The sequence below is a fragment of the Grampus griseus genome, assembly GCF_964374135.1.
Source record: "Grampus griseus genome assembly, chromosome: 16".
In the NCBI taxonomy this organism is placed as follows: Eukaryota; Metazoa; Chordata; class Mammalia; order Artiodactyla; family Delphinidae; genus Grampus; species Grampus griseus.
In genome coordinates, this window is record NC_139010.1 from 54,540,155 (window position 1) to 54,552,741 (window position 12,587).

The 12,587-nt window shown below is 46.5% G+C and overlaps 1 protein-coding gene across 40 annotated transcripts in view; it reads right to left on the reverse strand.

Moving 5' to 3' along the window:
- SORBS1 (sorbin and SH3 domain containing 1) overlaps positions 1 to 12,587 on the reverse strand; it is a 237,912-nt gene that overhangs the window by 17,789 nt on the left and 207,536 nt on the right. For 22 of the 40 annotated variants that reach the window (XM_082674001.1, XM_082673981.1, XM_082673980.1 and 19 more), the window contains 6 exons: positions 12,224 to 12,391; positions 8,233 to 8,279; positions 4,450 to 4,564; positions 4,182 to 4,307; positions 2,497 to 2,691; positions 143 to 916 (listed from right to left, as the gene is read on the reverse strand). In XM_082674001.1, the coding sequence (XP_082530127.1) occupies positions 143 to 916; positions 2,497 to 2,691; positions 4,182 to 4,307; positions 4,450 to 4,564; positions 8,233 to 8,279; positions 12,224 to 12,391 (1,425 nt within the window). The remainder of the gene's footprint in view (positions 1 to 142; positions 917 to 2,496; positions 2,692 to 4,181; positions 4,308 to 4,449; positions 4,565 to 8,232; positions 8,280 to 12,223; positions 12,392 to 12,587) is intronic. The other 18 variants (XM_082673992.1, XM_082673988.1, XM_082673991.1 and 15 more) reach the window with 1 other exon arrangement.

Here is a 12,587-nt window from a genome sequence, read left to right on the forward strand (position 1 = left end):
CACCTTAATGGACAACCCCTCCGTTCCCTCCTGGGTCATATTTTTGTTCCCAAGAAAGCAAACAGCTCTCACGGGCGGCCAGGGGTGAGCCCACCCTGCTGGCCAGGACACCCGGGCACACACGGGCATGCTGCAGGCCTACCTCGCTCGCGGCAGTCCGAGCGGCCTTCCTCTCGGCCGGCTCGCCACCTCTCTGCAGCTCTGAGGGCTCAGCCTCCCTTCCCGGGAAAGGGCTACCCCGGGGCTGGCGGGGCTGGCTCTCCTCTGGGGTGTGGAGCTCTGTGGGTCTCTGTTCAGTGCTCAGACACCTGACCACGTCTGACGGTCTCAGGCAGCTCTTCTTAGAGATGGCGGGTCCACCCGGGCATCTCTCACCTGCCTCCCTGTCTGCTTTCCTCTCACGTGCTCCACTTCCTTCTCGCCACGGCTGCCGCTCACCCTGGCTGCTAAAGGCGTCACTAAGCTCCGAGATGACCCTGTCCGAACGCCCAAGCCTCAGCTGGGAGAAGCTATCCTTGAGGACCCCTGGAGGTGGCACGTGGGTACCACCATCTCCGCTGGCGTGGAGGGAGGTCTGGGAACCGGGCGCCAGGGAGCAGGCTTTGTGCGGGGGAGGCAGGGCCAGCGGGGAGACTGCTGAGCGTGGGGTGGCCCAGGCCGACCAGCCCGAACGGGGGACGCTGAGGGTAAGGGAGGAGCTGGGCCTCGCCCACAAGGCCAGGGGTTCAGGGCTATAGACAGAAGCCTCTGGCAGAGGAGGCAAGGGTGGGGTCAGGGCCAGAGGCCGCCTGCTCGGGACTCCTACGGTCAGCGAGATCCACTCAGAGGTGACAGCGTGCATCTCGGGGGACAGGGCTCGGTGGGCGTGGGGCAGAGATGAGGGGGCTGGCGTGATGAGCTTGCTGTGACCGGGAAACTTCAAAAGAAAAGGAGAGAGAGGAAAACAAAAGAAGCAAAAGGCACAAGTGTCAGCACAGAGAAGAAAAGGGGAAAATAATCACAAGGGCTATATGGAGAGGAGTGAAATGGAGAGGAAGAGCAGGACACTCTGGTGTCCAAAAAGGAAATCATCTGGTTAGGTTGGGAGAGAAACTGGGATGTGGGTGCATGCGTGTGGATGCGCGGGTGTGTGCAGGCGGGGGGAGGATGGAGAAGCACGCGGTATGGAGATGGGAGAAAGGGTCCCATCAGGGCAGGAACAGACGGTGCCGGCTGGTCTGTGGAATCAGACTTGTAAAGGGACACACTGGAAGCACCCCACCCAACCGCCTCTGCCAATGCAGCCTTGACCCAGAGCCATGAGAAGAAAAAGGTGTCCTGGTTGAACCACTGTGCTGTACACCTGACACTAATATAACATTGTATGTCAACTAGACTTCAATAAAAAAAAGTTTAACAAGGCCTGCCACTGCTCTGACCCTTCTTGGGCTTTTATTCTCTCTAGGGGGGCTCAGCAGAGAGCCTTCCAGAGAGGAGTATGAGTATCGTAGTCATCTTGTTTTATAGTTGTGCTTGGCTACAGTCAAGCGAAAAATCTAGTTGAGTTCCCCATGCTATGACGAAGCAGAACGCCCTGCGCCTGGCTCACACCCTCTCCTCGAGAGATCATAGGATCTGGATCTCGCTGTGCAGGAAGCCCTGGGTCAGCCCATCTCATGCTTCCTGCCAAGAACCATCTCCTGGGGTCAGCAGTGGCAGGTGGGAGAGGAGGAAATGATTAGAAGATGAGAGAAAAGAGGCACCATCCAAGTGTCCCCAGGTCCTGCTCTCATTTCTCTGGCCATACTCCCTGTAACTTACCACTTATGGTCAGTCTATTTCACAAGCAGTCACCCCACTGTGCCTCTCCTGAACCCAAGGTCTGATTTTTTTCTTGGCTTTGGGAAAGTGGGGATGGGTTTGGAATAATTTATATTTTAAAACAAGTTTGTTCACAATTAATGTTCAGGCAAGCAAAGATCTTATTATGCCTATGAATCTACTTCTTTTCAGCCCAGTACAGACAGAGACACTGTTCCTTTTCCAACCCGGTTCTTGATTGCAAAGAACACTCTGAATCCAGTCTATATGTCTGAGGATGAGCCCATGAAATTCTCTCTTTCAATCTTTGTCTTCTACAGGCCAATCTTGACCAGTAAGATGACTAAGAGAACCATACTGGCCATGGGACAGTGGTGGTATCCAGACAACCAGCTTCACCCAGGAAGGGATGCTCCCAGAACAGAGTTTTGGACCAACTGATAATGGCGCTTATTTCTCTCTCCCTAATCATCTTATCCCCAGAGCAATCACCTTAAGCACTTCCTTTTCCCCAAGATAGTATTTCTCCCACCAAGGTCTTGAAAAATGCCATTTGTACACATGAGAACAAACCCTGCACTGCTGCAGACGGTTCTTAATCACAGTGTTGCAGAACCACCCCCGAGGGGCTGTGTGCTATTAGCACGGAGGTTTGTCGTGCTGAGTGTGAAAACCAGTGGCGAGAAGCTTAGGTACCTGAGGGCTTGCAGTGGCACTACGACTTGGGGAGGAGGAGAAAGGCAGGTCGATGTAATCCACGGGGTTTTTCACCAACGGCCGTTTGATCACGTCCACATAGGTGATGGGGAAGATGCCTTGCCGGGACGTCCCTGGGATCCTCCCTTCGTACCAGTTCTCGTCCACCTGTCGAAGCAGCGTGATCCTCTCGCCCTGCAAGACACAGAAAGGCAAGGGTCCTTGTCCTAGCAGGCCTTGGCACGTCTGAGGCCCCTGCCTGTACCTCGTGCTCTCCTGCATTATTTATTACATTCTTTGTTCAGAAAAACCTTCTTTGCTAGACCTGTATGGAATCAGTTATCACTGGGACGGAGATGTTAACAGCAGTAGAGATACCTGGAGGCTGTTAAGCTTGGTCTTTACGTATTTTGGTAAAGGAGAAGGTCAGACTCATTCTCTCAAGCTAACAGGCAAACATAGTATTTTTGACTCATCTAATGCAAAACAGACAGATACCCAATCTTCTTCTCTAAGGTAAAGGTTTTTGGGGTTCTTTGTCTTTTTTTATGTAATTTTATTTTTTCCTGTATTATTACAGAACAATTAAAACATAAACCTGAGGCAGAAAAGAATCATTACCATAATATTATCACTTGGGGGTAACCACTGTTAGTATTTTGGTGTAGATAATTCCATGCGAATTAGACTTGCACATACTTTTTTCTTATGAAAACTGAATACGCACTCTATTCCCCTTTCCCACTTGCTTTTTTATACTCAATAACATACAGTGAACCTCCTTCTTTATCAAGAAATAGAATTCTACATTTTTCCTGGCGGTGCACAGCTTAATGGCCCACTGCAGGATGTTCTATTGTACATACATATAATGGTTTAATTATTGGTCTCCTGATGTAGGGCAATTAGGCTGCTTCCAGTGTTTCTTTCTTCTATAAGCTGGCTCATTTTTTTCCAGGCATAAGCTCACGTCGCTCAATCCTCAGTAAAATTAGTAACTTTAATACCTTCAGCCAGTTGAGAATTTTGGCATGTAAAGACAGCGTCTGAATTCGTGGGAAGGACAGTGTCTCTGCACAGCTTAACTGTGTTCAAAATAAGCATGAGCGCCTTGAAGGCAACGATAACACTGTCCTCTCCTGCTCAGTGAGCCCCAACTAGATGCCACGTGTCACACTGGGGGCTTCACTGAGGCTGTTTCATTAAATCCTCTCACAGCCGCTCTGGAAGGGGGCCATTTATCTTCATTTTACATATAAAAAATCGCAGCTCTGAACAATTATTTAACTCCCCCAAAGCCACACAGCTGATAACCTATGACTCTTGGCTTCAAAGTTTTTCAAACTTCCTGGACTTCCTTTTCTCCACATTAATGTTGTACCACCTAGTTACCAACACAGCACTTCTCACATTCCTAGGTGCTCGATAAACACTGAATACGGTTTACAAAAGAGGTAGGTCTGTGAGAATTCATGGACCGTTCATTAGTGAACTCAATGCAGGGTTTGTTTTTTTAATACTTCATGGCAGAAACCCTGCAACTGCCCTCTGTGCAATCCTTGATGGGGCACGGAGCTTGGGGGCACGGCAGCCTCACCACAGTGGCCACCGCTGCAGTGCCCCATCCCCACGATGACAGCGCCACCCAGCGGGGCCCCCTGGCGTGGGGTGAGAGGGCAGCTTACCTTTCTGAAGGACATCTCTACCTGTGTATCACCGTTAAAGTTAAACTTGGCGATAGCTTCGCCGTACTCCAGAACCTGCACTGGTGCCAGCTTTTTGGGCTGAGCCTTCTCAGCAGGAGGAAGAAGCTGAGAAAGGAAAAAAGAGGCGAAGGAGAATGGAAAAGAGAAGAAAGCAGAGAAGTGAAAGGAGGAAACGAAACACAAGTTAAATGAATTGTGCTTTGGGCACGACCAGGCTTTTCCTTAGAAAGAGAAAGAGCCAGAGTACCTCAATGTAGGTGCGGGGGAAGATTCCCACCCGGCCGTGGTGCTCTCCTTCATACCAGTTCTGATCGATCTGCTTATAAATGTACACGACGTCTCCCTTCTGCAGAGGAAGCTCCCTGTGGACAGAGGGTCACAGCATCTTATCAGATGTCCCAATGTGTGTAAGACTAAGATGCTCCTTGTTTTAGCAAAAGGAGGCTTCGAGTGAGGTCAAAGGGGACAAGTGACAGAAGCGGCGGCTCCATATGTGGATGCGACGACTCCACTATTCAGGAAACTGCAGCACATTCGGCATTTTTCCAGTCTTGTGGGATGAAGGTTAACTCTCAAACTGACAAGTGCCCAGACACCTTATTAGTTTGTTGTGGTTTCCCCAATGTATTTTTTGTCAATGCTGTCTTATGCTCAGAATATTTATGCAACACACAGTGATGCACCCAGCAGTCTTAGCTGCTGTTCATTAATGAAAAATGTTTCCTTCTAGATACTTTCACTACCCTCTTCTATGCCCTAGAAATGCATGCCTTCATTACCCATGACATTTAAATTACCCTCAAATTGTTTGTGACATACGGATATCCTTTTATCATTCTATCCGTTTAGCCATCCATCCACCACTCATTTCATTACCCATTCATCCATCCATCCATCATCATGCAGTAGAAACGCTCTGATATTAGGCAGATCCGGGTTCAAAACCCAGTTATACCATTTACCAGCTCTGGTACCTTGGGCAAGATATTTAATCTCTCTGAGATACTTTCTTTATCTGAAAACAGGAGCTAACTCAGAGTTGGTGGAGAATTCAGCAACAAACTACAAATAAAACACCTAGCATGGTGCCTGTTACATAGTTAACACTCAGTAAATGTTAATTCACTTTCTTTTCAACATGGAAAAGGGATCTTGGAAAGAAAAGTGGATTTTCCTTCAAATGGTCTTCCTGCCCCTTTTCAACTTTTCCATATACATCCCTTTGTTTGCCTCAATAATATGTTAACCGCTAACCAGGACTCCATTTTAAAAACTGAGAGAGAAAGATAAATTTTAAGCAACACAAAAACTGTACCTTGAAATTTTCTTGCATTAAAAAAAAAAAAATGGGGCTTCCCTGGTGGCGCAGTGGTTAAGAATCTGCCTGCCAATGCAGAGGACACAGGTTCGAGCCCTGGTCCAGGAAGATCCCACATGCCATGGAGCACCTAAGCCCGTGCGTCATAACTACTGAGCCTGAGCTCTAGAACCTGCAAGCCACAACTACTGAGCCCGAGTGCCACAGCTACTGAAGCCTGCACGCCTAGAGCCCGTGCTCCACAAGAGAAGCCACTGCAAGGAGAAGCCCGCGCACCGCAACGAAGAGTAGCCCCCGCTCGCCGCAACTAGAGAAAGCCCGTGCGCAGCAACAAAGACCCAACGCAGCCAAAAAAAAAAGAAAAAATGACTAGATCTTTTCCATTTGCCTCAAACCAACAGCATGGAAAGACAGGACTCTGACTGCAATTTGGACGGGGTGTGCCTGCTTTGCAGTGTGCCAGGAAGTCCCACGGTACGTGAGGGATGCTGGCTAAACAAAGGGGCACATCTGGAAAACCTCACACAAAGTCAGCACTGTGCTGGATGAGAGAACAAGGCAGCCTGTGTGGGTCTTGCACTGGTAGGCAGGATTCTAACCCTAAAGAGGCCTGTGAAGGGGATCTGGGGCATTTGTCTCTGGAAGAAAGAAGGTCTTTGGCCAAATTCTTGCCATAGCCCTCCCTGGGGGAGTTCTGAATCCTCCCCTCCATTTACTCCCAACTATGGGCACACAGATGAGCAGAACCCTCAGAATATCCACCCCTGCTGGAGATCTGCAGGCTCCAAACTCTGCCACCCTGAGTGACTCGCAGGTCACTTAGGCACATGGCAAGGTCTGGTAATAACAAGGTTTGGGAAATAATATGATGTACTTTAGATCTTTTCTGGAGTGTCACCATGTACATTAGCACAGTGGAAGCTTGGAGAAAGTCCTGTGGGACAGAAACCTGTTTAACGTGGTTGAAACGAGTGCTCCCACAGAACACTTTTTTGAGTAACATACTATGGAGGAAAACAGAACCCAGTGACTGGAGATGTTTTGAAATATTCAAGTCTATGGATCTTTTGTTTTCTCTTTAAAAAGTATTATTAACTTTTCTTGGGAGGCAACATGGTACAATGAAAGCATTGGGTCAGGAGGAAGGAGCCCTGTCCCAGCATGAGCAACGTTGGTAAACGGTGATGAGTTCTGTCTATCTTAGCCTTCTCACCTGTTCTATCTGTGAGGATTTTTAAATGAAATCTAGCTAAATGTAATATCACAATACCGTTCAATGATTACATGGAACTTTCTCAATTCAAAGAAAAAAGAGGAAAAGGTACTTCTTGATTAAACTAAAAAATTAATTTACATAACTATATATATATATATATTTTATAAACAGAGGTCTCTGGTTTAAAAAAAGGAGGGGGACACTTTTGCTACACTATGCAACATACCTTACAAGTATTACCTTGGCTGCCCTGCAAGAGAGGCATTTTTTTTTTAAGAGAGGCATTTTTATGCCCATTTTACAGATGAGGAAATTTGAGGTGGAGAGGTTGGTGATCTGCCCATGATCAGAGGCAATAAGTGGCACAGTCGGGATTCAAACCCAGGACTTCCTGACTCTAGAGCCCATAATCAACCCAGCACATTATGCCACCACCTCTCATTAGGTGACAAGCTAAAGCACTGGAGTAATTACAAGCAAAGCCAAATGCACCAGATTTGTGCCTAGCTTCTGGAAACAGTAGGCTAGTCACTCATTCTGTGTTGGAGGAGATCGGAACCACAGCCGAGCAGCCTCCATACAGCGTTTTCCAGCGTCCAAGGATGGAGGGCTTTCCTTCCCCTTTCGTCACCAGGACAGCAGGATGGCTGCTGTTCGCTGCTGCCAATGAAAACTCACAACCCGTTTTAATCCATAATCAGATATGAAGTGAGCAAGTTCCTCTAGGATCCCAGTCATTTCTCACATTTCATTCTATGGAAAATGGAAAGGTTTTCTGGTCGTCTAAACTTAGGTAACATTGGCTAAATCAGCTAATTAGGTTTCTTTATTGAAAAACTTCTAGAGAGCCGTTAATATGTCAATAGCAAAGTCTCTCTTCAAGGAGGGGCAGGAGGTACAGACATAGGATGCAGTGGTTTCCAGACTCATTTCTATGATGGAACACTATTTGAGAAATATTTACAGAGCCAGCACTCTGAGGAACATACTTAGAGAAATGCTGGTCTCCTGTGGGTTCACATAAGCCTTTAATCTCTCGGGATGTTGCAGCAGAACTGGCAAAGTTATCTTCCTAGAGACTGGTTCTGGTTCCTTCCGTAGAGAAAGTCAGATCAAGCCACCACTTAATGAAGCAAACTGAGTCCCCACATAGGAGGTAGCAGAGCAGCACAGAGGTGAGAGCCCAGGCTCTGGCACCAGGCTACCTGGATTTGAATCCCAACTCCATCACTGACCAGCTTGGGCAAGTTCCTTAACCTTGCAGAACCTTGGTTTCCCCATTACTACAAGGGAAATAACAATAGCGCCAACCTCACAGGGTTCCAATGAGGGATGAATGAGTTAACATACGTAAAGTACTTTGAATGGTGCTTGCACATAGTACAATCTAAAAACCCCTGTTTCTTATTGTTGTTATTTTCTCCCACTCTTCTCTATGAGTGCACGTCTGTGCTTCAAAGCAGTTAAAATAAATGAATATGACTGGTGGCACTTACTTTAGCGTCTGAGCTTTAAAGTCAAACTTGGCTCTGGCAGGTCTCATCTAAACACAGGAAACAGTGACAAGTTAAAATCACAATTTATGCATAATGAAAAGGACACACGTTTACAAGTTTCCGGAAAGCAAAGCAGAAAAATCCACCCTAACCAGTTTACTCTGGTGTCGAAATCTGGGCAGCAATCTACTGGTCTGACCTTAGCAGAGCACTACATGGACGTTCAATCAGCTATGCCACGCGCGAGGATCTCCCTACGGAGGGGCAGATGTGGGGAAGAGACGGCTAGAAAAGTCCTAAAGGTGAAATGCTGGTCCCCGAGGCTGACACCACTATTTAAAAAACACACAAACAAACAAAACCCAGCCAGAAGTCCTGAGACATTCCTTATCTAACTGTCTTAGTCTTTGGGGAACATGTTCTCTTTACCTGACTTAAATTATGACCTGCAAGTAAATGAACCCTGAGTGACTTCTCACATCACCTCCAACTCCACATATTTCTCCAGGTCTGTGAAATCATCCAAAAAAGCCAGATAAAGCGAGCCCTGAGCGCATGCTCTTCCTTCAAGGCTTCCATTCTTGTTAGGTAGCCCTCTCCTCCTAGCCCCCCAAGACTGGAAGTCATCCACAGCCCCCATCTCCACTTTCTCATCGAGCCTGTCATTAAGTCACGCCAACCCTCCCTCCGTCCCTTCCACAGCCCCACTCAGGTCTGACCTCTATTTCCCACAGGCACAGAGCTTCCTTTGACTTCAGTTCTCTTCACTCTAATCTACTGTCACTCAGGAGCACAAATAACATTCCTCAAATACCTCCATCACATCTCTTCCTTGCTTTGAAGTTGGCCCAGTCTCTCAACTGTGCCTCAGATCAACTCTCAATTCCTGAGGTGGGTTAAGGCCTTTGGGTCATTTCTCCCCACTCATACCTAACCGCCTTTATCTCCTATGACACTTTTCCTGTCCCAGTCAGGCAAATCTACTTGCTGCACCTTGTCTAGACACCCCTTCTCTGTCTGGAATTTCCTCATCTCCAATTCCAACAAAGAGAGCAAAAGGTTCCCTTTTACTTACCATGTTTATTTGTACATCTTTCTTCCCCACCATTAAAAGTGGGGAATTTTTTTTAAAAAAAGAAAGATAGAGGGGAGAAATCATGAGAGCAAGCAGTTTACAGCTGCCAGTATAATGCTGCCCCAGCCATGAGCAGCTCCAACCTTTTCAACTGCTATAACTTTCTGGTATAGGGAAACAATGTGATGAAAATTAAATTACATACTTCCTCTTCAATATTAGAAGGCATGGACAAAGCAGAGGGGAAAAATGGGAGACTCTATGTGAGGAAAAAAATGGTTTTTAGAAGCTTCATGAAGCTTAGTTTTAGATCCTGATCCCTTAGTGAAATGCCCCATATTTCCAGGTTCCTCAAGCTGGGGTCTTACAGGGATCTTCTTTAAGGCCATGGATTCTCCACAGGAATTTTTTTTAATTTTGCATTTTCATGTGATGTTTCCATCTATCTACCATACATGTTAGAAGTCAACTGAATGACGACCTTATAATCAATGTCACAGATTTCAATGCCTGCCTGTGACCAAAGAGCATAATTCAACAGTTGTAAGCAAATAAGAACAAATGTGGAGTTAATGATAAACGACAAGTTCACAAGAGAAAGCCAAATGACCAACGTTTTAAGCACAAAAATTTCAGTGATTCCAATTTAAAAAAGTGGGGGGCGGGGGGGCTGGTTGACAGCCAGCTGTAAAGCTGTATGAACTTTAAAAAAATTTATACCAAAACAGCACGATATTCACACTCTGAGTGGCAACTGAGTTCAGGCAAAATTATATCAACCATCAATTAAATTAATAAAATCCAACCATTTGATGAATAGCCAGTGGTGCCTCTGTCACTCAAAAGATAGGGACATGAATATTAATCAGTTCTCAATTAAATTTATAATTATTAAATAAAAATTGTATACGTGTACAGTTTACTATTTAATTTGTAAATTGGCTTAGGTCAACCCAATCGGGTTGGTGAAATTTTTTTTTCATCAAAGGGAATCCATACATTATTCAAGATTGAGAAAGACTGATTCCACTGAACTCTTAAGACATATTATATGAGTCATATTGCCTATACAAAGCATCATCTCCTTCTTTATCTTCCTCCATCCTCCTGAGGCTGAATCGATCTTTTCCTCCTCTGGTTCCCAAGGCATTGTGTTACTTATTACAACAGAGGTAACTGTTCCGAGGGTGCCTCTTCCACTAGACTGCCAGCTTCCCAAGGGCACAGTCTGAGTCTTGTTTCTATCCCCTCACAGGGTTCTGGGCAAATTAGTGGTCATCCAAATTCTACTGAATGGTACAGAAGTACATCTACATAGCCTGGTGTACCTGGGACTCATTGGTCTTTATTGTCCCATGTCTGTCAGTCGACATCTAGGGCAGTGATTCTCAAAATGTGGTCCCTGAACTGCTCAGAAATGCAAATTCTCAGGCTCCACCCCAGAATCAGAAACTTGGTGGATGGGGCCCAGCAACCTGTATTTTAACAAGCGTCTAGGGGATTGTGACACACTTAAGTTTGAGAACCTCTGCTCTAGAAGGGAGGCAAGGCAGGTTAGGCAGAGTTTGCCTGCCTCTGTCCATGGTTATTGTGCCCTGGTTGCATTTCATTTGCATGTATTATCTACACGTGGGTTAGGCAGCCCTAGGGTGCCTTTGCATGTTCCCATCTTCTCCATCACTCACAACCAGGTAGGCCTGGGAATGAGGATAACCCATCACTAGAGCCTTCAGAACAGGGTGGTATTCAGGAGCTGGAATGCTGAGGGCTGGCGGTTGTCCTTCACTTGCATCTGAGTAACTCCTGCTAATTTCTGCCTCCCCTTATTACATTTTATTTTTCTCTATCACCTTAGAGTCTCTTTCCCCTCCCCAGCTTTCCTTCTTCTAGTCTGGTTCCCCCTTTTCTCTCTTTGTTACAGTCACCTTCTATTTCTTTAAAAAAAAAAAACCAAAACCCAAACCATTTGATGAACAGCCAGTGGTGCCTCTGTCACTCCAAAGACAGAGACATGAGTATTTAATTGGCTATTACACCGAACGATTATACAACTGTATATACTTTGGTGTCACTGCCCCATTTCCCCAATCCTCCCCAAGCCCCAGGCACACAGGCTTCCCTGAAAGGAGCTAATCTTCAGCAGGGCTACTTAAGGATCACGTGGCCAAACAAACGCTGATGCAAGCTGCGGCATTTGGCCAGCACAAGAATTTCAATATGTTGACCTTCACGCAGGAGGCCAAGGCCTGGATAAAATCACTTCAAAGGCTTGTACTTCTTTGTTCCTTGTATAATATGAAGTTTCATAATTTCAGCTGAGAAACGTCAAAATTAAGGCAACAAAGGAGATCTCTCTCAGAGAGCGCTTACCCTCCATGGCTTACCCTAACTGCAAAAACGGTCTGGCTTTCAAAATTCCTCAGTGAGGCTTCGGCTCTACTGAACACTTCAGTCAATTAAATCGTCACAGGATACCAAGTGGCTGTATTGCATGTAATACACGTTTCACTAAACCATCTTTTCAAAGAAGAACCTCGTAATTGTCCACACCATAGCTACTAATGCATATGAACTAAGGTATAGGTTTCTAAGCAAAGTGCACAGGCAACACAGTCTCATGATAAAATGCAGATGGAGAAGACCAGACTCATGAAGGCAGCCGATGCTCTAAGGCATGCATTCAGGTTGTGCGCCAGCAGATCCCGGTCCCGCAGCCAGGCATGCTTGGACATACAGAGCACAGGACATGATGGGAATCATGTCCACCGACCAGCCAGAGAAGAGCCAAAGCAAGCCTAAGGGAAGCCAGGATGACAGATGCTGTCTGGAGAGGTAATTTGGCCTACAGAGGGCAATGCCGAGGGAAGGCAAATATTGCTTTGGGTCAAGCAGCAGATCGAGGTGACCAAAACAGACCTCTGACCCAGATTTCCTTTTTGCTGTATCGTCTATATTGAGGAGGTCCCCAAAGCGCTCATTAGTGATAAATTGATGGTGCGTCGGAATGACGCCCGTGTGGCGTCGAGCTGCAATATCGGCTTCTTCTTGCTCACGCTTAAGTCGTCTCTGGTCCGCTAAAAGTTTCTGCCATGAAATTGCATAAAATGGGCTGTGAATCATCTGGTCCAGGGTATTGGAAAACTGCCAACAAAAACAACTAAGGAAAAAGGTGCTGGGTCAATAGGGAGGAAACATGTTGGGGGGGCTTTATGGCCGCAACTGCAAGGTTCCCGCTGTACCCACCCACGTGCGCTCTGTGTAGGGAGGAGACAGCGCTGCG